At 35.8% G+C, this 24708-nt stretch overlaps 1 protein-coding gene across 1 annotated transcript; it reads right to left on the bottom strand.

Annotated features, from left to right (window-relative positions):
• Positions 1 to 497: 497 nt before the first annotated feature.
• Positions 498 to 24708, bottom strand: AFM (afamin). The gene is made up of 15 exons (XM_051965323.1): positions 24600 to 24708; positions 22190 to 22235; positions 19606 to 19738; positions 17962 to 18173; positions 16842 to 16974; positions 15948 to 16045; positions 11589 to 11718; positions 9498 to 9715; positions 8511 to 8643; positions 7351 to 7448; positions 4978 to 5116; positions 4447 to 4661; positions 2748 to 2877; positions 1103 to 1157; positions 498 to 755 (listed from the first exon to the last, which is right to left on the bottom strand). The coding sequence occupies exons 1-14, from the start codon at positions 24706 to 24708 to the stop codon at positions 1113 to 1115; spliced, it is 1839 nt and encodes a 612-aa protein (XP_051821283.1). The 3' UTR covers positions 498 to 755; positions 1103 to 1112.

Here is a 24708-nt window from a genome sequence, read left to right on the forward strand (position 1 = left end):
AATGCTTACTTCTACCAACAATGAAGGGCAGCCAGCTGGCACAGTAGCTAGAGCCTTGGACCTGGAATCAGGAAGGGTTATCTTCATGAGATCAAATCCAGTCTCAGACATTTACTAGCTGTGCAACCCTGGGCAAGTCACTTAATGTGACTTAATGCTATTTACCTCAGTTTCCTCATCTTCAAAATGAGCTGGAGAAGATGGTGGTAAATCACATCCTCTCCAAAAAAATGAGGTTACAAAGAGTTAGACGCAACTAAAATAACTCACCACCAATAATGGAATTGTGTATGGAGCTGCAGTTAGCCTAGCAGTAGCAGCAGTGATAGGTAGGAAGCCACAATATATATTCTAAGCTCTCACCTCTCTTACTGTCCCAGTAACAGTATTAGAAATAACAGTCCTCCAATAAGACTTTAACCACCGATTCAGCAATGAAATTCCTTGGGGCAGTACAGTAAAGCCGAGAAGCAAGTTTAAATAAATAGCATATAAAGTATAAGCAACTTTCGTTTTTATTGTCACTGTTGTTCTGTAAATATGAGAGCAGACCAATCATAGATATATTTTAATCCTATGATTAAGCAATTAATATTACTCTAAGTCGTTTGTCAGCCACTAATAAACAGAACTTAGTCATTCTGTGTAGCTTGAAGCACAAGTAAATGTTTCAGATAAATCTTCTGTCTTTTTCATAAAATTGTTTGCCTCAAAAAAGCAATGATAAGTAATCTTCATTCCTTTCTCCCAGCAATCTAGGGAAAGAAAATAGTATTTGAAAGTTGTAACTGAGTAAAAACTGTTATTTCTTAAGGAATAGGAAGTGAAATTGCTTTATAAAAATTACATATGAAAATTGCTGCTGAGTAATGATCTATCTTCAACCCAAAACACATTTCTCTTCCCACATGTAATGTTCTACACATTTGTGAAATTACTTTATAAATGAACTTAAAGGAGTAGAGATATGAAAGATGAGGAAAGTCCATGAGTTCAAAATTAAAACTGTACTAAAAAGTTTTGTCATTCCTGGATCTGCTTACCACCACCATCCCTCACCAAAAAAACCTCTAGAAAACTTGATAGAAATAATAAAAATTACCTTTGGTATTTTATGATCCCAAGATGGCCTCAATTTTATTGTATAATTTTGAATGCTGACAGGAATGAAAAACATTGGAATAAAAATTCAAGAATACTGTTAACATTGAGGAATCTCTGAAAAAATACATTCTCATATTCTCTCTATTTGTCTCCCCCTTCCCTCCCTTTTTCTTTTTCCCTCTTTTCTTTCTGTATCTCCTTCCCACTCCTTGCCTCCTCAACTCCCCACTCCCAACCATTTCTCCATTCTAGCTCTGTAATTTTTTATCTCTGCATGTTATCTCTCTATGTATATCTCTCTGCCTATCTCTGTTTCTGTGTCTCTATCTCTGTTTCTCTCTTTCTCCCTCCCACTTTTTTACCCCCATAATGGGAATAAAGGGATGAATCCAAAAACATTTCTTGTCATTATCACTGTTATTCGTGTAAATTCACTTTTCCTTGGTATTCTATATTCTGGTAAATTGTTGTCACATGCTTTTTAAATCATTGTTAAAGAAATTAATTAAATCCATAAAAAATAACAATTAACTGGCCCAAGAAGCAACAAGAGGGGATCATTGGTGCATACTATATGGGAGAGGGGAAGAGGAATTGGGAAAGACTGAAATAGCTGAATTGCTATAGAGATTGCAGAATCAGTGCATAGGAACTGAGAGCAAATGAATATATCCCAAAACTTAATGAGTGTGGCAAAAGCAATAAAAATACCACAAAGCCAAGGAGAATGGAATGGACAGGAAGATTCTTGGATATTGAATCAAGATCTAAGCTTTGCCCAAACAATCAATTCAAAATATCCTCGATGTCCATCTAGCCTTTTTTCCCTGTAGTTAAGTAAATCTTCTTTTGTTAACTATAAAATAATTTAAAATTTTTTCATTTGGTTTCAATATCAAACCTAAACTTGTAGGAGATGACATGATTCTGGTCAGCCAGAATTGTGGAGAGATCTAAAAAATCACAGCTAAGATTTTGTCCTATGACATTTGTGAGTGTTGCCTATCCCAGTCTTCTCCATCTCTTTCCCACATTCATAATTCCTAAGTGAGGAAAGGGAGAAGAAGAAAAAGAGAAGAGTATCACACAGTTACCTCACTAATCCAGCTCAGTTTTGATTTAGGAAATCTTCTATTTAAAAAAGTAAACATTAATTTGTTTGAAAATCTACAACAGATGAGTAAAAGTAGAACAAGGAAGGAAGGTATGAAAAAAGGGTTCTTTAAAAAGATGCTTGTAAGAAGAAGGGATAAGAGCATTGCAGTTAAAAATCTAGAGGTAGAAGGATTATCAGAAGCCACCTGATCCAAAGTTTTCATTTTACAGACGGGGAAACTGAGAACCTGTAAATTAGGTGAGTTACTGAAGGGCACACAGGTCGTATTCCCCAGTGGCAGGTTTCAAACCCAGGTTTTCTAACACAACCAGAGAACATTCAAAAATGTATCTCTGGTCAATAATATTAGGGAGAATTTCCAAGGGTAAAAACAGTCATTCTACAGAAGATAGGATAGGATAGGAGAGGTGTTTTTCATTCCAGATTAATTCAAGGTTTTTCAGTGTTTTGATCATGAGCCTCCATATGGGCACAGGCATTTAAATCTAACATTCAATTACTAGAGTGAGGGAAATGGTATCTGTACCTCTTCCTTGAAGCAGGTCTCCTTTTCCTCTGTTTCACAGCAACTTATCAGTGTGGAAAAATCTGAAAGCAGTTGCATCACTTGCTGCATTTCCAAAAGAGGCTTCTGTCGCACAAGGTTCACAGTTAGCCTAAAGTTCAAACAGATACCCCTCAGATCTCTTTTTCTTTTCACTTCTCTAGTAGCTAGCTCTCTTAAGAACAATGGAGAGAAGAAGAAGGGAACAGGATGGGCCCTTAAAGCTTCATTCATAGGCTTCCTTTCTCCATTTAGGAGGTTCATGCATATGGTTACAATCTTCAGAAGTCTATGACTTCTTGGCAAAATGATGTGAGAAACCAAGTGTAGAAATATGGACTGTGAAGACTAACTTGATTGAGCTGAGTAATTGAGATCAAAATTATTCTCAGACCCCTTTCCCTTAAAATCAAGGTTTCCTTTTCTTGTAAATAACCTTTCCTATGTTTGTATAAACATAATCTGCTTTATGGAGTTGTCTACGATCATTTTAGTTAATGACCTTGTCCTAAAAGATAAAAAAATAAAATTTATAGGTATCTGTTTGCATGCTGTTTCCTTAGATTGTAAACTCGTTGCAAGAATGAATATCTTTTGCTCTTTTTTTGTATCCTCATCACTTAGCACATAAGCCCTTAATAAATATTTATTGGTAGATTTTTTTCCTCTTCCTTAAGTAAACATTCAATTAAACAAACATTTATTGAACTCCTCTCTATTTGACTACTATTTGGAGTAGATACAAAAAATAGATAAGATATGTTTCCTACCTTCATGGAATTTCCAGTCTAGTAGAGGATATGACTATAATACATATAAATAATTACATATGTAATACATAATAATTGACCTCATGATTTTATCAGCATATGGAACTGCCAAAAGAAGAACTTCCATCTACCAATGAAGGTCAGCAACTTTTCTGAAATTTATAGTTTTAGTTGCCTAGGCCACTGAAAAATTAAGGGAGTTGGACACAGGTCTTCCTGGCTCTGAGGCTGGCCTCTACCCAATATTCAATGATACCTCTGTGTTACTGCTGTTGCTATTCATCCTTTGTTTTTAAAAAGGCTCAATATTATCACAGAATAATGTGTGTGACTTGGATTTAAGTGAGGTAGAGCTGCACAAAATCATGAGCCTTCCAGAGTCATTGAAGGTGATAAATGATCAATGCATTGGAAACTGACAAAATCAAGTATTTTAAGATTTAGGTGGGCTTCATCTCCTACCTAAAGAGAAGTATAAATTGGACAGATAAAAAGAACAAAGTAAAACTTTTGGCCATACTTCCAGTGAATATACCAATGTAGTTTTCCAGGAGAAGGATCAAAGAGTAATATTACTAGATGGGAACTCAGCAGTCACTCAGACCAATTTAATATGTCATTAGTTCTTTGGGAGCCCGACCCCCTACTTCTAGCACATTTTTGGTACTCCTTTTAAACTAATCCTCAGCAATGGGAGAAAACTCAGTTGGCCTTTATAAACCAAAGTTTTGGTGTCTTCTTTTGAAATTGTAAGGACAGATACATGAAAATAGGTTTCAGAATTTCCTATTGCATCACTGAAAACAGTTTCTTCTCTCTAATATGGTTGGGGTTTTTTTTAAATAAGACATAAATCATCACAAAGTACATGCGAAAGGAATGTGGATAAAAATGAAGAGACTATTACATACTCTCGTCTCTTCTGTAGCTCCATTTCCTGGCACAAAGAGATATTAAAAGTGAACACCTCAGGGAGGAACGTTGTAGGAGTATGTGTTTCATCTGCTGGCAGATCATTAAAACACAGTGGTCTGAATGCAGGTGAAGATGCACAGCAATTATCCACACTTGGGTTTATGGTTCGATTTTTATTTATTCCACAAAGCTCTCCAAGAACTAGGCCTGCCTGTATGAAGAGAAAATGAGAGGTCAAATACAGTTGAAAGGGATTTTTTTTTACGTACTTATCTTAGCCATTTCAATGGACTTAAGTTCATGGGTTTATTCATCCATTTAATAAGAATTCCTTCCTATATCTATAACCATAGCTTAGGAACTGCTTGATGTTCTTTTCATATCTCGGGGGTCTGTGCATCCCAATTTGGTTACCATGGTTTTTCATCTTTCTTCTGCAGGGCAAAAAAATTTCACAAGGGCAAGAATCAGATGAATTCTGGCTTTTTATAAATGAAATATTGGTAATGGGACCCTGAAGTACTTACCTGATTGTCAACACAGGCAAATTGTTGCTTTTTCTCCAGGGAACAGCACTTAGAGAAAGAGGAAGCAAGTTTCTGACTGTGAGAAATGAGCTCTTGTGATGAGAGTTGTGGTGCTTTTTTGGTGAGGAAAAGAAGGCACCTAAGAAAATAAGTGGTTATTGATCTCTGGACAAGAAACATTTGATGTTTTCCCACACCTGACTACTGTATAACTGACATTAGCTATAAGTGAAAGTACTTCAGCAAGAGTTTGCCCAGTTCCTTCTTTTCCTACCTGTGTTCATGTATGTCACTACTCTGCTCTTCTTTCTCCTTTCTCTGACACATTCAAGGTTTATCAGATATTTCTTTTCCAGACTCATCTGAGAACAAGTGACTGCTTAAAAGTCTATTGTATCTTTTTAGATGTTCTGAACAGTCTGTATGTCCTGAGTACAATTAACTCCAACAATAAGAACAGGGCTCTATCCTAATTCATTGTTGTTTAATCATTACAGTCTTTGGGATCCCATTGGGGTTTTCTTAGACAGAGATACAGTAGTGATTTGCTATTTTCTTCTCCAGCTCATTTTACAATTGAGAAAACCAAGGCACACAAGATTAAGTGACTTGCCCAGGATCACCGAGTTTAGAAGTGTCTGAGGTCAGATTTAAACGCAGGTATTTTGTGACTTCAGGATCGGTGTTCTATCCAGTGCACCACCAAGCTATCCTAAATAGACTCCTTTTGAACCTGCTTAAGCTTTATTTCATGTTATCTTTTTGTTCCTCTTCAATCACAAACTTCTCAAAAGAAGTTTTATATTCACTACTTCCATTTTCTGTTTGTCCATTCAGTCTTTCAGTTTGGCTTCCATACTAATCCTTATGTTGCATCTGTTCTCTTCGCCATTTTCATTACTAAATCCAATGACTTTTCTTTCATTGTCATCCTTTTAGTTTTCTGTAGCCTTTGTCACTTGTTCACATGCTTCTTTTTGTTACTTCCCCATTCTTGATTTCCATGTTCATGTTATACTCTCTATTGGTTGTCTTCTCCTTCCAGTTTTTAAGTGTCCAAGTCTCCCCAGACTTGGTCTGTTTAAATAGGTTCCATTTAGATTCTTAGCTTCCAGCTTCTTTTATCTATCTTCTCTTCAGCCATGAAAATCATCTTCTAAAAGCATAAGAATGCTTTTGGAAGTCATTCTTCACCTTCATTTTTTAGAAACTCTGGTTTTCTTCTAGGTTCAACTCATGAACATCCTTCTACAGTCTTTCCTGGTCCCTCTATCAATGTTTTGTCCTTCATTAAATAATTGTGTATATATTTATATGTGTGTTTATTATAAATATTATACATTTCACATATATTTCTGTGTATATGTATGGGTGGATATACATCTCTTTAAACTGTTGTATTCTGCTGCTCTTCACCCAACAGAATGGAAGCTCCTTGAGGGCAGGAATGGCTTTATCTTTGTATGACCTTATACTCTACCATAGTGCCTACATCAGGGGCTTATCAAACATCACCCAAATAGGATGAAATGAAATTGCATTAATATTCTTCTAATCATTACATAGTACATTGAGATAAATGATACTTAAAATTTTTTATCTATAAATTTGAAAAGGAAAAGGAAGAGAAAGAGAAATCAAAGAAGGTTGCATTAAATGCCTACTATGTGCCACATATTGTGCTAAGAGCTTTACAAATATAATCTCATATAGTATTTCTGATTTTTTTAAATAAAATAATATTAAAGAAAAAGATAGGTGATAGTTATCTTATTCAATGAAATTTGGGTTCCTTTTTTTCATTCTCTACAATTATGGGAGATCTACCTATGAAGCAACAATTTAGTTTTTGGATAGCATGCTTTTTCTCTGTTGAGAGAGAGAGAGAGAGAGAGAGAGAGAGAGAGAGAGAGAGAGAGAGAGAGAGAGAGAGAGAGAGAGAGAGAGAGAGAGAAGGGAGCCATTGGAATTTATTGAATAGGAGGATTTCCACTTTAGGAAGATCGGTGTGTATAATGGGAAAAGATTGGGGATAGGGAGACCGACCAAGAAGTTTCTGCAACAATCCAGGCACAAAGAGATGAGGACTGGCCCCCTAGAGAAAGAGGAGAGAAGAACCCAATGGTGAAATGGAAAGTGTACTGGATTTGGAGTCAGGATTGAAGTTCAAATCCTGTCTCTCACTTTTGCCAAATCCCTACACTTTTTTGAATCTCATTTTCCTCACCTGTAAGACAAATGGGTTAAATTAGACTAACTAGTGAGGCGATCTATGACCTAAGGTTCTACCTAGCTGTAAATTTTTGGTCCCCCTTCTCAGGTTCATCAGATCAACTGATCAAGAATTAAATTGGTTAAGTCAAAAATACCTACTGAGTGAGGAAGCCTTCTTCACCTAGTTTCTGGAAATAGTCACACTGCAGTTTTGAAATGGCATAGGTTTTCATTGTTATATTTAGGAATTCTTCTTCCTGAAAAAATAAATAGGATTATTTTTGTGAATATTTAATTTAGCTCTATAATAGGTTAGCAAAATAGCTTCATAAGGTTCACTAAAAAAAAAAAAAGACATCTTAGAGGATGTCTTACTCATATCACTATCCATTGAGCAATGATCAAAATGTTTATTCCTGGCTTTAAGCCTGAAGTATCTTCTACATAAGATATTCATTGGTGGAGAGTGATGATTCAGTATCACATCCTTCCCTGAGAGGCTGGGTAACATTACCATGTGAGTATGGGAGAGGAGAAACTAAATTCTTCCTTTGTTAAGAGAAAAAACCATTATTCTCTCTCTCTCTCTCTCTCTCTCTCTCTCTCTCTCTCTCTCTCTCTCTCTCTCTCTCTCTCTCTCTCTCTCTCTCTCTCTCTCTCTCTCCCCCCCCCCCCATCAGGGTTAAGTAACTTGCCCAGGATCTCACAGCTATTAGATATCTAAGGCTGGATTTGAACTCAGGTTCTCCAAAATTTAGAGCCAGTATTCTATCCATGGTACCACCTAGTTGCCTTTTCTATTTTCTTAAAGGAAAGAGAAAGAGAACAGACTTTGAAAGGCAGATCACTGATTCCAAAATCTGTTCTTTCTCCATGGGTCTTTCTCATAAGACAATCTAAAATCACATGTACCCTCTCTTAAAGCATGAAGAAAGAAGGACTAGCTTCTTTGAAGCTCAGGTGCCAACTTATTATTGAGTTTTCATTCTCTCCATTGATGAACAGAATCTAATGTAAAAGCAACAGGTTTGAAACCAAGGTTACAAATGCAATTTTTTTTTCTATTACAATTTTGTTTTTGTTTCTTTGTCTAAATTCTCAGTGAAAGGAAGAAATCTCAGAAAAGTTCATCAGGTCAATTCTGATACCTTCCCCTGACTTTATGTTGTTTCCATAAATATAGATACATGATAGTAGTGGCTTAGAAAGTGAGTCTTGTTGGTAAAGGAAGCAAATCAATAAAGTCAAGAAAGATTATCATTTAAATTTTGATGTCTCCATCATTTCCATTGATTTGCTGATTATTCTGTGGTACTTACCCCATGGCTATAGCATTCCTTGGGGTTGTCAGTTTTGCAGCATTTTTCCAGCAGTTCTTCATATATCACAGCTATACTTAACAGCACCGAATGAGGTAACTCTACATGTCGTCTTGAATATTCATGCAGAAACCTATGACATATTTTATTACATTAAATTATATGAATGAGGTAGAATAATGTCAATTTCCATGCTTTATCAATGAACATAAGTCCATTGATAATTGTTATTGGACCCTGGTCAAGTCATTTCATCTTTTGGAAAATTAGGCAATTCTAAATGTGGTAGAAAAAGTGTCAAGACCTACATTGGTGAAGAGAGTATCCCCATCTGGAAATGTTATTTCTATCCCTACTCCTGTCAATGTAATGGCTTAATTCCTTCTCTGATTTGGAAACTCAAGAAGATGCAAAGTGACCACTCCATGATACTTCAAGCATGCACATTTTCATCAGCATAACTCCTCCATTAATGCTGATCACAACACAGTAATTTGCCTTTGTGAACCATTGTGTAGTACATTTTAGTACCATAATTCCAGTCCATAATTAAACCTATATAAACTCATCCATAGGTTCATCAGAAAACAGTTCCTGCTCTCAAGTTATTTACAAAGGTATGTACGTGTATGTCCAAAAAAGCTTCATTTTGGCCATTTGGAGGGGAAGGAGTTATTGTTCGGAATTGTTTTGAATGCAGGAAAGCAATATAGGATCATAATTCTAGAGGACAGTCCCAGATATCATCTATCCAACACCCATGATCACACAATAGGATTCACATTCATATTCATCTAACTCCTGAGTTAATGATTTTTTTATTATACCATGTTGTTCATCCCAACATAATTTGACTTCTTTTTAAAATTTCCATATTTTAGACTGATTTCCCACTCCATTCCTTTCTCATCCAATTTAATCCAAGCTGGTAGGATTTTCTTGTATCCCTCTCTATGTTCATTTTAAGAGTTAAAAAAGTTACATTACTCAATCAGGAAGTTTTCTTTGTCTTCATGCAGACGTTGGCAAACATCATCTCCTTCTATAAATCTCTCTGCTATTGGAGATAAATCCTTGGGTTTATCATCATTTTCTGAGTGAATGATGATACATTCACCCCTTTCAGGTATTGTGAGTTGACAACAGTCTCTAATTTTGCTGGAGAGAGAGTCTGGTCTTGAACAGATATGGTTTATAATCTTGGCCTATATAAGGTCAAACAGAAGTTAATTTTCACATTTGTCTCATTTGTTTGGTTTCCTTTTATAACCCATAACCTATGACTATCATCTAGAAATCATTTAATTAATGGGTCTCCTTTTTAATAACTATAAAAGTTATGGTATTAACTTCATAATAAGAGAATTCTTGATTTGAGGAAGGCTTTGTTCCCCAGAATTCATGATGGCATAATTTAAGAAGAAATACATGTCCTAAATTTCCATCAATTCTGAATTACAGGAAAGCTAATTTATTACTCTTTTCAATTCTGTCCTCCTAAGCCTCAGAGATGCTGGAATTTTGTGACCTTAATGAAGGTCTATTTCTACAACAATATATTGTTCTGATGTTTCTATCTTTTACAAAATATTTCATATAATCCATCCAGGAGTCAAGACATCACTCCATGATATCATCAATTCTCTTTGAAAATGAAGGACAAACAACAACAATTCTCCATTTGAGATACAACTAGTGTTGCCCTCAGTTGATAGGTAATTTTATTATCTAGGGTTTAAACAGATTTCTTTCACATGAAGTGATTCTATGTGAGCTTGGATAAATATAACGTAGCTATTTCAGGCTTACAGAAAACAAGAGGACAAATAGTAAAAGTATTAAGATTCTTATGTTCTAGCTGAGGGAACTGAGTTGCAGGAAAAAAAATGAAGTGACAAAGGCACATGGCTAACAAGGGGTACAATTGAGATTTGAAGTCAGATCTTCTTTCTCTAAAGACTAGTGGTCTTTCCAACATAGCATGCTATCTCTTTGGAGCTAAGGCATTTCAATATAGCTATCCAAAGAAAAACCATCCGAGAAAGAGCTTACATCCCAGTTCCATGTATGATGTTATTGTCTTACATAGTTAAACTTTCTGAAATGCAAGCTGTTCAATAAACATTCTTCTGGAATGCACAAAATTGGGCTAAGGGGGAAGATTAAATTATTCAAAAAGTCCAAATTACAGAAAATTTTTGAAAAAAAATTCAGATTTCTGACTTTCAGAACAGCTTTTCAGACAGCAAGTCCAATGAAGCTAACAAAATGTTATCTAGAAATTTTCATTCCCCCCAAAAAATGATTTGTAACTGTTTAAATTGATTTTTTAAAATTTAAGAACAGTATTTTTATAAATTAATATGCTAATTTTAAAATAAATGCTCCAAATTCAATCCCTTTTTTTTTCTTTTCTAGGACTTTTAGGGATATGATTTGCTAACTAAAAGAAATTTTCTCTCCAGTTTATTGTAATTTGCCTAAATTCCAAATAAGTAGAACCCGATTTAATGAGTTTTAACTATATATAAAATCCAACCAATAGAGACAATATAATAGATAGTGTTGGACTTGAAGTCACAGAGACTTTTTTGAATCCTGTCTCTTCCATTTACTAGCTCTGTGGCCCTGAATAAGTCATTTCACTTTCCTGAACTTCAGGTAACTCCCAAAGATTTCTTTACCAAGTCATGAAGGGTTTGCTATCTGCCCCTTGGTGAAATCATTTTCTCATTAGAGGGCATTCCCACCAACAGGCCCATGAGCCATGCTAAAACACAACTGTTGCAAAGTATGGAAGGACATGAAGAGGAAGAATCACAAATCCAAACAGCAATAAGCACAGGCCACAACAGACCACCACCATTTCCCTTACCTGGCAAAAGATGGCTGCCTCAAACCAAGGAGAATAATGTTATCTAGAAATTTTCATTCCCCCCAAAAAGAATGATTTGTAACTGTTTAAATTGAATTTTTTAATTTAAGAACAGTATTTTTATAAATTAATATGCTAATTTTAAAATAAATGTTCCAAATAAATGTAGTTCCAAAATACATGTGTTGTTAGTGACAATTTACCTTGAGTCGGAAACAGTGAACTACATCTCCTTCGCAACACCCATCAAGCATGTTAGGAATATCTTCCAGGAGTTTGTTAAGTAAGTTAAAGTCAATCTTGGGAAATTTTTGGCTGATTTCCACAACTTTCCTGGGAAGATAATCAGTAAATATTGGTTGATTGGTCAGTTGATTAAGAAAAAAATTAAAATTATTTGAAACAATAGATGGTAAAATCTACATTGTTCTATTAACATAGTCCTTGGCCAATAATAACAAGGATGAAAACAATGGCAGCTAGGTGGAGAGAACACTTCTCCTACAGTTGGCCAGATTATTATTATTGTTAAAAGTAAAATGATGACTCCAGGGCCAGAACTTTAACCCCTCAAAGGCCAACCCATCATCTTTATCATGAAAAAGAATGCAAAATAATGATACATAGCAGAGACTCTGTACCCTGAGATCACTAAGATCACTAATGGAGATCTGGTGGAACCCTTAAAGGTTGAACAATTGCACCCAGGCCATATCACTGATTAGATTAGTAACCCCCTGTGTGATGCAATTGCTCTAAGAAAGAAGGGAAATGGAGCAGGCCTTCAGGTTGGCTCTTCTCCAAACTATCATGATAATCAGTTTTTCATGGAACTCACAGAGTATTACTCCTTTCTGTATCAAAAGAAGGCAAGACTCAACCTAACAGTATTAAACATCAATATCTGTCCCACTTTACAGGAAATGCTTCCATGTATATCCACTAAAAGTAAGCAAACCATGAATGCTCATGAAATGGGCTAAAGATATGAATACTTTTATTATGCTATAACATTAGATCAGAACAAAACTGGAATTCAATCTTAGCATATTACTTTTATTAAAGGCACCTTTGGGTTCAAATCACATAACACTAAATTGTTGATCAATGAAAGGCAAAAATAAAAAAAAAAAATAACTTTTCCCCTCAACCTAGATTTGATTAAATAAGAAAGAATCAAGGCCTAACTAAAATCTGAATGAAGAGACAAAAGCTGAAGACCACAAGTAAGGGAAAATCTTGCTTTAATGCACAATCCACTACTGATAATAATCATTTAGCACTTACCAACCGCTTAGCAAAAAAAAGCAAGATATTGCTATCTGGAACAACTTACTGATTTAAATAGAGACTTTAAAATTAAACTCACAATCTCATGGGCTGGCAGATTACAACCCCTCACATTACAAGTAGAGACCACAACATATCCAGCTGAACTCAGTTAATAAATTGTGCTGGAAGGAAACCATTAGTATAAGTTGAACTGTTGCCTACACTTGGTTGGACATAAAATAGATCCATTCACTTAAAAACAACCATGTTTTTAAGAGATGTGATTGTACCAAATATTCATAATCTTCATGCTACATTGAACAAGAAGTTTTAAAAATCTAGAAATCTAAGTCATATATAACCTCTAAAAAAAAATTGCTTACTGTCTTAGGGTAAGAGGGAGGGGAAGGAGAGAAGGAGAAATTTTGGAAATTAAAAAAAAATTAATGAATACAAAAAATTGTCTTTACATATAATTGAGAAAAATTTTTTAAAGGAATTTGGTTAAAATCTGTCTCCTCTCTACTTCTATACTATGCACATCTTTACCTTTCTCCCTAGCTTCTCATTCCCTACAATGAAAACATATTTATGAAAAACTCTTGGGATTGAATACATTTGTCATAAAGTGGCACTCAATGCTAACTAAACAGAAGTGTAAACAAACTTTAAAGAACAGAAATAAGCTTTGCATTTAGCAAGTATTCTCCAGGTGAGAGAAAGTGCAGTTTGGGCAGGCAAATACCATCATCTGCAGCGGTCATCTCACAGAGACAGCAACTATCCATTCATCCCTTATCTCTGCTCCATTGGGTTGATGCAGGCAAACAGGGTTAAGTGACTTGTCCAGGTTCACACAGCCAATAAGTGTCTGAATTCAGAAACTCAGGAATCTTCCTAACTCCAGGCCCAGTGCTCTATCCATGGGCTACCTAACTGCCGAATCATCTTTACTTAGACTTTAAGTTTTATCAAGTGTCTTTCTCACAATAACCCTCTGAGGCAGTCAGTGTTAGTGCACCTTTGCTCTTGGATAACTTCTAGGGAATGTGTGGTGGTGATATGTAGGCCTGGGCCCTAAATCTTTAGCCCTTAGGGCTAGATAATAAGATAACAAGAATCTTGCTTAACCAAGTCTGTCAGTGTATCAGTTGTTCCACTGAGCCATGGTCACTCTGCAGAGAAGAAAAGGAGATTCATTTTCTTATCTCTTTTAGGAACCAAACTCAATCATTATAATTACATGGCATTCAGTTTCTTTTTTTTTTTTTCCTTTTCATTTATATTGTTATAGGTACAATGGATAGAGTGCCAGAAAAACTTATTTCCCTCAGTTCAAATCCAACCTCAGACACTAACTGTATGACCCTGGACAAGTTACAACCCTGTTTGCCTCAGTTTTCTCAGCTGTAAAATGAAAGAAGCAAAAAAGCAAATCATTCCAGTATCTTTTCCCAAAAAAACCCAAATAGGTTTACAAAGAGTCAGACATGACGGGAAAACAATTGAACAATAAGCCATTGTGGATAATGGTTTCTGCTTCTTCTTTCTTTAGTTTGCATCATTTCATATAATTCTTTCCATTTATGTCTGTATCTTCATATTCATAGTTTCTTACAATACAGCAAAATCCCATTCCATTCATGGACCACAATATATTTTACCATTCTCCAAATAGGCATCTAATCCTTAAGGTTCTTTAATCCTTTGCTATTACAAAAAGTGTTGCTATATGTGTATATGTATGTATACACATACATATGTGTGTGCATATGTGGTATGTGTTTTTTCTGTCTTTAACCTGTGTAATACCAGGAGCTCATGTCAAAAGGTATGAATATTTTAGTCACATTTTAAAAAATAATTACAATTTGTTTTGCAGAATTCTCAGATCGCTCAATAATGCACAAGTGTGCCTTTACACTTGCACACCCCAACACTAATTATATCCATCCTTCTGGGTCTGACATAAAGGCTCAGATTTGATTTGTATTTCTCAATTTATTAGTTACTTGGAGCATAATCTGCAATTCTTCCTTTGAGAAATATTTATTTCTATGCTAAACCACTATCTATGATGCAATAGATTTTAGGGCTCCTTTCTTGCATTTGAACTGCTAAGTATCTTTATTGATAGTCTTTTTTTTTCCATTGATAGTGCACTTCCTGGTAGCTAATTAAGTGATTTACAAATCTTAATTCCACATGCAAATACTTATCTCCATGTCCTCATCCTTGTTCAGTCTAGTCTGACTCTTCCAATTTAAAGCCTTTTAATTGACTTGTGAAAAATTCTATCAAATCCATTCTCACCAGCCCAATTTGGGTAGAATCCATTCCTATATTTTAAACCATAGCATAAAAATCCAGATCTCATTAATAGAAACCATTTTCTTAGCTAGATGCTCAATGTGCATTTGAAGTCCTGAAAAGCACTTATGTTTCATCAACAGCTCAAATTAAAACAATTCCTATATTCTTAAGAGCTAGTACTTTTTGTCCAAGATATTATAATCTTTGTCAAAGATCCCTTTGGTCAGCATTTTTGTTTGGGGCCAGAAGAGAATTAGATTTCTAATTTCACTGGTCTAGGGCCCTTCTGTTGGGGGAGTTCCTTCTATCAATGCTTCTAGATACGTGATCTACAATTTATAATCTTGAAGAGTTCCCTAAGAGATTAAGTGACTTCTCCAGAGTCACACAGCTAGTATGTCTGGGAAACAAAAACTTGATATCAAGTCTACTTAATTTCAAGACCAATTCTATCTACTCTACCATGCTGCCCATTCTTGATATCTTTTGAAACCACATAAATCCACAGAAATGAATGGTTGCTATCTAGTTTGACCAATCTCATATATAGGATACAAGCCAAGAGAAGGCAAAGGATTTATCTATTGTCGGGACAGAAACTTTTCTTTCTCTAATTCTTACTGGGTTATCTCTCATTGAATGGCATTTATGGACAGATTCTTATCATCATTCTTTGGGGAATAAGCAGTTACCTCCGCTTCAAAGTCTAGCTCCCCTCTCTTCTAAAAGATCCTCATATCAGAGATGGCCCGTTGGTCAGAGAGAACCCATTGTCTCTCCTCTGAAGCCAGTTGCATTCCCTTCTACCTACCATCCCTAGTCCGTACTTTCTGTTATAGTCTTCTCTCTCCCTCTTTACCCCTGTGTACTAAAGCTCTCTGGTTCTGCTTTTACCTTCTCTCTAACAGTTAAAGAGAAGAAATCAAGAAATGGGAGAATGTTAGCTTTATGTACAAAAACATGAGCAAAAAACTCACTGAAATTTCACGCCTTTGGGTCCAAATTTTCTCAGTACCCCACAGATGTTTTGCTGATTAGCAGAGATTTCTTTTAAATCATTTGTGATGGGTGTCGCCTGGAGGAAGAGGAGGAAAATAGACCAAAAGACCAAAAACACTTTATTTAAAATCTATACTTGAAATTTTTACCTATTACTTCCTGTGCAAAGTAAAATTTTTCTATAAACTCTGTACATGAAAAAGAAATAAGAGCATTCCAGTTCCAACTAGAATCACAGAAAATGGTTAGAATTTAGCCTTGGAAAAATGACACATAAAAAGATATGTGAACTATAATATATGATCAACGTCTGGCTCACCATCTCCACTGCAGAGCCTGGTCATTTCTCTTAATCATATAGGAAGAACAGCTGAGGTCTGAAGGTACAATAATCACCTTTCCCCCCAATTAATAACTTCCTGGAGTTTAATTCAATTTTAGAGGAACATAGAGGCCAGAAAATGTCAATGGAAATGGGTGTCTGTGACACACAGAGCTCATTTCAAGCCGTGAGAAGATATGACCAGCAGCTGGCAGCCAATAGATTCATTGACTAATGAAACAAACCATTGGGATCATAGAATAATAAATATAGAACTTTGGCAGTCAGGAAGGCCAATGTCCTCATTTTCTATATAGAGAAACTTGGATCCAAAGAGGAAAGATGACTTGTCCAAGGTGAAGTAGGTAGTAAATAGCAAAGAAGGAATTTGACTCCAAACTCTGACTCCAAAATCCAGTTGTCTCACCACTGGACCACAATGCATTAGCAAGAAAAGTAATATCATAAATGAGAAGTAATTTAACAGTTATCATTTTAAACTAAAGACCTGGGAGAGCTGTTAATTTTAACTAAAAAGAAAATACTGTACCTTTATGCGAAAGCATTCATGTTTGTTTTCTTCTTTGCAACAGCTGCTGCTGACTTCTTTGTAGCGAGCAGCTAGAGCCAAGAGTGTGGGGGCAAAGGTAAATGGGTTCCGTCTGGATATTTCATAGACATAGCTGGATGAGGGAAAGAAGAAAGAAAAGGAAAAGAGGAAGGAAGAAAAGGAAAGAAGGAAGAAAAGGAAGGAAGGAAGGAAGGAAGGAAGGAAGGAAGGAAGGAAGGAAGGAAGGAAGGAAGGAAGGAAGGAAGGAAGGAAGGAAGGAAGGAAGGAAGGAAGAAGGAAGGAAGGAAGGAAGGAAGAAGGAGAGAGGGAGGAGGGAAGGAGGAAGGAGGGAAGGAGGGAGGAAGAGAAGGAGGGAAGGAAGGAAGGAGGGAAGGAGGGAGGAAGAGAAGGAGGGAAGGAAGGAAGGAGGGAAGGAGGGAGGAAGGAAGGAGGAAGGAAGAAAGGAAGGAAGGAAGGAAGGAAGGAAGAAAAGGAAGGAAGGAAGGAGGGAAGGAGGGAGGAAGGAGGGAGGGAGGGAAAGAAAGAAAAAGAGAGAGGGAGGGAAGAAAAAAAAGAAGAAAAGGAAGAAAATGTCCAGTTTTAATAAACACTAGAACTGAATAGTACCAGTTTTTTTTTTCATTTGCATTCCATTGTACTGATTCCAGACAATTGGTTTTTAAAATATACAATCCAATGCTTTTAGTAACCGTTTCACCTAAGACACAGGTACTCTTGTTAGTATCATCTCTTTCTTTCATCATACTTCTCAGATACATACATTTCACCAAGCATTTTATCTTCGTTGCACAACTAAGACAAAGCTGTCTCCTCCTTAAGGGGGGTAGAATTCAATCTTCTTAAGAGGAACCTTCTTTATGTTAAATGTGGCTTGCAATTAAATGACCTTTCTATGTTCCCAGACATGCTTTCCCCCTGTGCAAATCTTGTCATCATTACCATGTCACTGGGAACAAATCATACTTTTCACACCTAATAACACAACCTTTTCCCATTTCAAAACCTATAGACGACCTAATCCTTGTGCGTGTTACTTGAATAACCAAGTAGGGCTAAGACCACTTTCCCGAGGAAGTTTTCTAGTAACAATGTTCCTTACTGATTTAGAAAAGTCTCTTGGTCAGCTTCATACTCCTGGCACCCCTTCTCTGGATCGGGGATTTGGAAAGGAGTCAGAAAACTGACATCAGTCCTTTTGCGTTCAAAGAAACACAGTCGTCTCTTGGAAGTATCTTCTGTACAACACTCTGAAAATCCGTACTTTTCGGAAAGTTCCTTTACCCCACACATTTTGTCCTGAATTACATAGTTCTAAACAAGAGAAAGAAAAACAGATTAGTCATAAGGCCCACTTCTCTCTTTCACCTGGATGATGAGGAATCAATTCAATAAACAATTAGGACATTACTGGGGCAAATCTCACCACCACTACCATCATCATCATCATCATAATAGCTAATATTTCCATTGCACTTTCTTGTTATAAACACTTTACAATTATTGTCTCATTTGATTTTCATAACCTTGAGAGGTAAGTGTTTTCATTATCCCCACTTCACAGATGAAAAAATCAAGACAAATTAGTGATTTATCTGGAGTCATATAGCTAGTAAGTATCTTAGGCTAGATTTGAACTCTGGTCTTCCTCACTCTGGCCCCGTGCTCTATCCACAGTGCCAGTTAACCACTATATTTCTACTTTATTGGACAATAATCCAACCTTCTGGTTGGGCCTAAGCAAAATGGTTATTTTTCCACCTGCATCAGTGAGATACTGGTTTCTTCCTTTGAGAACTTCCATCCCCAGGATTCATATGCTTAAAGGTCTCATGCTGCTTTCTCACTATTGCCAGGGGCTCTCACTTTGATGACATCCTTTCAGAGACTTTCTTATTTCCCTATTCCTTATCTTTTATTTCAATGCATCAGTGCTTTTACAAGGCAGTTTCTTCCAAGGAAAATTTTAATAGAGACCTTCTAGAAGGACAATATTGTGGAAGAAAAAGAATATTGGGACAAGACGGTTAACATTAACTTCTTAGTCTTAGTTTCCTCATCCATAAAATGAGGGAGTTGATCTAGTTGAATCTTTACCTCTCAAGCTATGATCCTTTGATTTTGCCTGCCATGGAGACTTGTTGAAAGTAATAAAATAATATTATTTAAAAATAATAAATAATAAATTCAGGAAGATGAGTCTTCCTGAATTCAAATCTGTTCTCTGGCACTTCCCAGCTATGTACTCTTGGGGAAATAGGTCATTTAACCCCAGTTAAATGCCTCATCTGTAAAATGAGCTGGAGAAGGAAATGGCAAGCCACTCTAGTATCTTTTCTAAGAAAACTGCAAGTGCAGTCACAAAGAGTTTTACACAACTAAAATGATTGCACAACAACAACAAAGCAAAAAAGGGTTTTTTTTTTTAAAGAGCTATTTTATAAGGCTGAGGCATATTGTCAAGTCATTTGAAAAGAAACTGTTTTTGCCAAATATCCCTTACACCAATGTACTATATCCAAAGGGATTTCAAGATTCAGATTCATAGAAAGAAGTTGTTCTTGAGGCATCCCCAAATGGAACAGAACTTTCTTGAGGAAGGTGCCTTTTCAATTATAAATACAGAAGTAATATATATAAAACAGCAAGGTAATATACTTAGAGACATCCTAAAAAGTATTTGCTCTTATGATAGTTTCCTCTAGGTGGAAAATAGGCAAGCAAAAGAAATCCTTTATTCACTTACTGCTAACCGTGAACACTCAGGTAGCTCCATGTTGGCCATGCATTTGTCAGTATAGTGGATCATCTGTTTGACCAATTCAGTGATTTCTTCATATGTGGCTTCTTGAATATATTGAGCAAATGCAACAGTGGTCCTGGAACGGAATTCATATCAAGAAAGACTTTTAAGACTTTCGATCTCAAACTTTTTCTTCAAGTCAATCACTGACATCATCCTTATTGCTAGTCCCAGGAAAATCTCAAAGTAACGATTATGAGCAAGCAAACTTCAGCCAATTTTATTACGATTTAAAATGGAAAAGGCTGTAAATTCTAACTTCAAGTATAACAAAAATAAGACATAAGCTCCTGAAGAGCAAGGACTAATTCATCTTTGACTTTGTATCCTGAGCTCTTAATATAGTCTCTGGTAAACATAGTACCTGGTAAATAATAATAATAGTTAGCATGTATATATTATATATGTGTATGTATATATATATATATATATTATGTGTGTGATGTGTATGTGTGTCTGTGTGTCTGTGCCTACTATGTGCCAGACACAGTGCTAAGAGTTTTGAAAATATTATCTCTTTATCTTCATAACAACCTTTGGAGGTAGATGTTATTATTGCTCCTACTTTACAACTGAGGAAACTGAGGTGAGTAAGGGTACATAACTTGCCCAGAGTCACACAACTCATAAATTTCAGGGGTAGGATTTGAGCTCAGGTCTTCCTAAGTCTGGGCCAATGACTCTTGCTATTTTATTACCTTCTATAGTAGTTACCTACTCCCTGTAGCTGCCTAAATGTGTGATGAACAAATGAATGAATGAATGAATAAACTGATATAACTTATTAGCTGTACAGTTTCTTCATTTGAAAGATTTAGTTCAATTTAAGACATTTAACAAACATTTATTAAGCAACTATTATGTGTCAGACTAGGAATACACAGAAAAAATGTTTTAATGAAGAAGATAAATAAATAAATATACTAGGTCTGTACAGTATAAATGAAAGAGAATCTCATGAAACGCATAGACATTTATTAACCACCCGTTGGAAGCAAGACATCAGTGCAGTGTGGGAAAATTGTAGTCAAAGGATCCAGGGAGATCTTGCTTTCTAAGATGTAAACCATACCATCTCTATATCTCTGGTCAAGTCACTTGACTTCTGATTGTTCTAGAACTAGTTGTATAAAAGATTCCAAGAAGGGAAAAAAGGAAGGAAGGAAGGAAGGAAGGAAGGAAGGAAGGAAGGAAGGAAGGAAGGAAGGAAGGAAGGAAGGAAGGAAGGAAGGAAGGAAGGAAGGAAGGGGAAGGAAGGAGAAGGAAGAGGAAGGAAGGAAGGAAGAAAGGAAGGAAGGAAGGAAGGAAGGAAGGGAGGAAGGGAGGGAAGGAGGAAGGGAGGAAGGAAGAAGGAAGGAAGGAAGGAAGGAAGGAGGAAGGAAGGAAGGAAGGAAGGAAGGAAGGAAGGAAGGAAAGAAGGAAGGAAGGAAGGAAGGAAATGAGGGAAGGGGGGAAATGAGGGAAGGGGGAAAGAAGGAAGGGAGAAAGGAAGGAAAGGAGGGAAGGAGGGAAGGAAGAAAGGAAGGAAGGAAGGAAAGAAGGAGGGAAGGAAAAGAGAGAAGGAAGGAACTTGAATGTAGAGACTTGGAAGAAGCTGAATGTCATGTGTTCAAGGTCATAACTTCAAAAGGAACAAGCAATGAAAGAAAAGTCAATGAAACAGAACAAGATCTCTTGACTAAATTTACAGAGTACTTTTTATGGTCTCCATTGAGAATTAATGTTCTTGATACTAGGTTCTAGAGTATCTAAGAAAGGGAAATGAGTAAGAACGTCAAAACATTTCCTGGAAGGGAGTATAACAAACTAATATGACTGAGATAGAAGAATGAATCAAGGGCAAAGAGTGCAGGAAGAATTAGGTACCACATCTACAATCTGAAGTGGAAGAGTAAAATAAAATAGAAAGAAAAGTAATAAAATAAACTCCAAAAATGGGATAAAGAGTAGAAGACAGAAGGAAGAAGAGGCTGAAGAAGTCAGAATCAGATTAGTGTAAGAAAAAAATCACAGAGTCTAAATGAAAACTTGAAAGAGGATTTTAAAAAAAATCTATAGATACACACACATATCTATGTATAGATACATAGCTAGGGAAAAAAATAGAAACAACAATTATAACCATAAATATGAATGGATTAATTCCTTAATAAAAAGAAAGAGAATAGAACAATGAATTACAAATATAAAATGCAATAATTTTCTGCATAAAAGAAATATATTAAAAACCTATAGATACAATACAGAGTAAAATTTTTTGTTTGTCAATTCTGTCAAACTCTTCATGATCCTATTTGGGGCAAATAGAAGTGACTTGACCAGAGTCATATAGCTACATGTGTCAGAGTAAATGCCAGAGGAGGTATTTACAACTTAGTCTGCCTGACTTCAAGACAGGCATACTCTCCAAAAGGCAATATTTCCTTTATGATGCAATAATAATGCATGAATTAAAATCCTCCTGAAAGCATTATATGGTTTGATGATAATATATTAGCTGAGCTTATAATATTAATACTCAACTCACACATCTCTTATGTTGTTCTCCAAAAATTTCTGTGTGGCATTTCTGTCTGAAAACAAAGAACATTTAATTTTTATGAAAACATGTTATTTATCAAAGCAAATAAACATTTATCAAAAAAGAATAACAGCATCCAATACAAATAATGGAAAATTAGTGATGGAAGAAAGTGTCCTAATAACAGCATCCAAAATAAATAATGGAAAATTAATGATGGAAAAAAGATCCCGAGTCTCAGCAGTAAGGAAAAAGAAGGAAAACCAATGGATCAAACATGATTCTTGACATGATGTTTGCTGGTCATAGCCAGTTATTTTGTCCTAGCAAGTATAGAATTTAAACTCTGATGCACTGAAAAGAGGGATCTGGCTTCATTTCATATTTTTTATCTTTTCCCCTCACTATGACCCAAAATCACCCTCACCCTCCATTCCTCTGTCCCAGAATTAAAGATGCCAGACTCAAGCCAGAACCTAATTTCTTTGTCTAGGTTTCTCCATTACTAAAATTACATGATAGTCATTATTTCTATAAAATATGGCCATTCCAGCACTGAATGGAATGTGTTGGCTTAACCCTAGATTTTAATGCAGAAAAATTGGCTTTAAATTCAGACTCTACTGCTTACTCTAGGTGTAACTGTGGGCAAGTCACTTCATTTTTCCAAATCTCAACTTTCTGATCTGTAATAATAACAATAATAATAACAAGGGCTATCATTTATATAGCACTTAGTACTTTACAACTATCTTCTCATTTGATCTTCACAGCAGGCATGCACTCCCTTTTCATATTTGTCTATTAAAGTAATTCTCTTCCTTCAAGACACAGTTCAGATGCCACCTCCTCCATGAAACTTTCCCTGACCATCCCAGTTAAAATGTTTTTGAATTTTTAATTTTAATTTAATTAATTTGTAATTTAATGAAATTCCCAATGGTTTTGGCTACATTTTCTCCTTTGCACCTAACACAATTTAAATTCCTTTATTCTTATTAGTTGTTCTTCCTTATCTCTATTTAATGTAAGTTTTTAGTGGCCAACCCTTCCAAATTCTCCAGGCCAGCAATCTTAGTCCTGAAATGTGGCAGTCTTAGAGCAGCCCAATTTAAAACAGTTGTAATTTTCTGCCTTTCCTAACTTCAGCAAGTTCTGAAGCTAATGCTATGGTGATAACTGTTTTCAGACAAGATCAGAAGAAATCCTCTCTAGCAAACACCCTTTGTGTTTTCTGGGAGCCAATCAGCTTTCCAATGGGTTTTCCTTTCCATTGGGAAAACTTCCCTCAGCTAGTGATTGCCAAGGGTTATTCTTATTATTCAACAGTTTCTCAAAATATAAGATTGAGATGTTCAATTATTGAAAAGAAACTCTGAAAGCAAAATATATTGGGGGAAAAAAAACCCGAGGTTGGGAAAGATTGAAGACAAAAGAAAAAAGGAACAGCAGTGGATAATAGGGACACATAGATGCAATGAACATGAGCTTGGACAGAATTTGGGAGATAGAAGAAGAGATAAGAAACTGGAACACTATGGTTCACAGGGTCCAAGAAGAGTGATCAACTAAATAATAATAAAAAGAAACTGAAGAGAAGCAATGGAGAGATACCAAAGCTGTAAGAAGATAAAGGAAAGCTACATTTTCATACTTGATTTGTAAAATAAGAATTACACTATCTCAGAGGCTAGAGAGACTTCAAAAGCCATCTACTCTAACCCCCTATTTGAAATAAAATCCCCTTTATGAGTTCCCAAAAGTGATAATTCTAGAAAATTTCTAGCAAGGGGTAGAGTCCCCACATCCCCAGAGAGTCCATTCCATTTTGGGGGTGGTTCCAATTGTTAACTTCAAGTGTCTTATATCGAATCTAATTTTGTTGCACATTTAAACTATATCAGAATTTTGCTGTCTTGGGGAAAAGAGACAGAGAGAGAAAAATTTGGGACACAAGATTTTGCAAAAGTGAATATTGACAACTATCCACATGGATTTGGGAAAATAAAATACTATTTTAAAAATTTTTACATCTAATTCTGGCTATCCTACAACTTTTGTCCACTAGTCCTGAGTGTCCCCTCTAGAGCCAAAGAACACAAACCTGTCCATATTCCATTTGACAGCCCTTCAGATACCTGATGACAAGTACTATTTCCTAATATACTGCTCTAAGCTTTGTCTTTCCTCAAATTAATCAAACCCATTACAATCTTCACAATTCTGAATTCTCTCCAGTTTATGAGTGTCCCTCCAAATTCATGGCTCCACCCAATAAACTTTACCATCTGCCAAAGGGTGGGCAATGTCCTGGATAATGTCTTTCTTACTGTTGTCTAAAGTCACATTAGTATATTTATCTGCCATACCTTTTGTACATTCATGCCATAGCTAGTTTGTAATAGTATTATCTTACCTTCCTGCTGAGATACTTCAGGCAGTGTTACAGATTCTGCCAAAAAAAATAACAAAATGACAGCACCAATGGACTTTATTGACATCATGGTTCTGATGTTGACTTTCAT

The sequence above is a fragment of the Antechinus flavipes genome, chromosome 6 (genome assembly GCF_016432865.1).
Source record: "Antechinus flavipes isolate AdamAnt ecotype Samford, QLD, Australia chromosome 6, AdamAnt_v2, whole genome shotgun sequence".
Taxonomy (NCBI): Eukaryota; Metazoa; Chordata; class Mammalia; order Dasyuromorphia; family Dasyuridae; genus Antechinus; species Antechinus flavipes.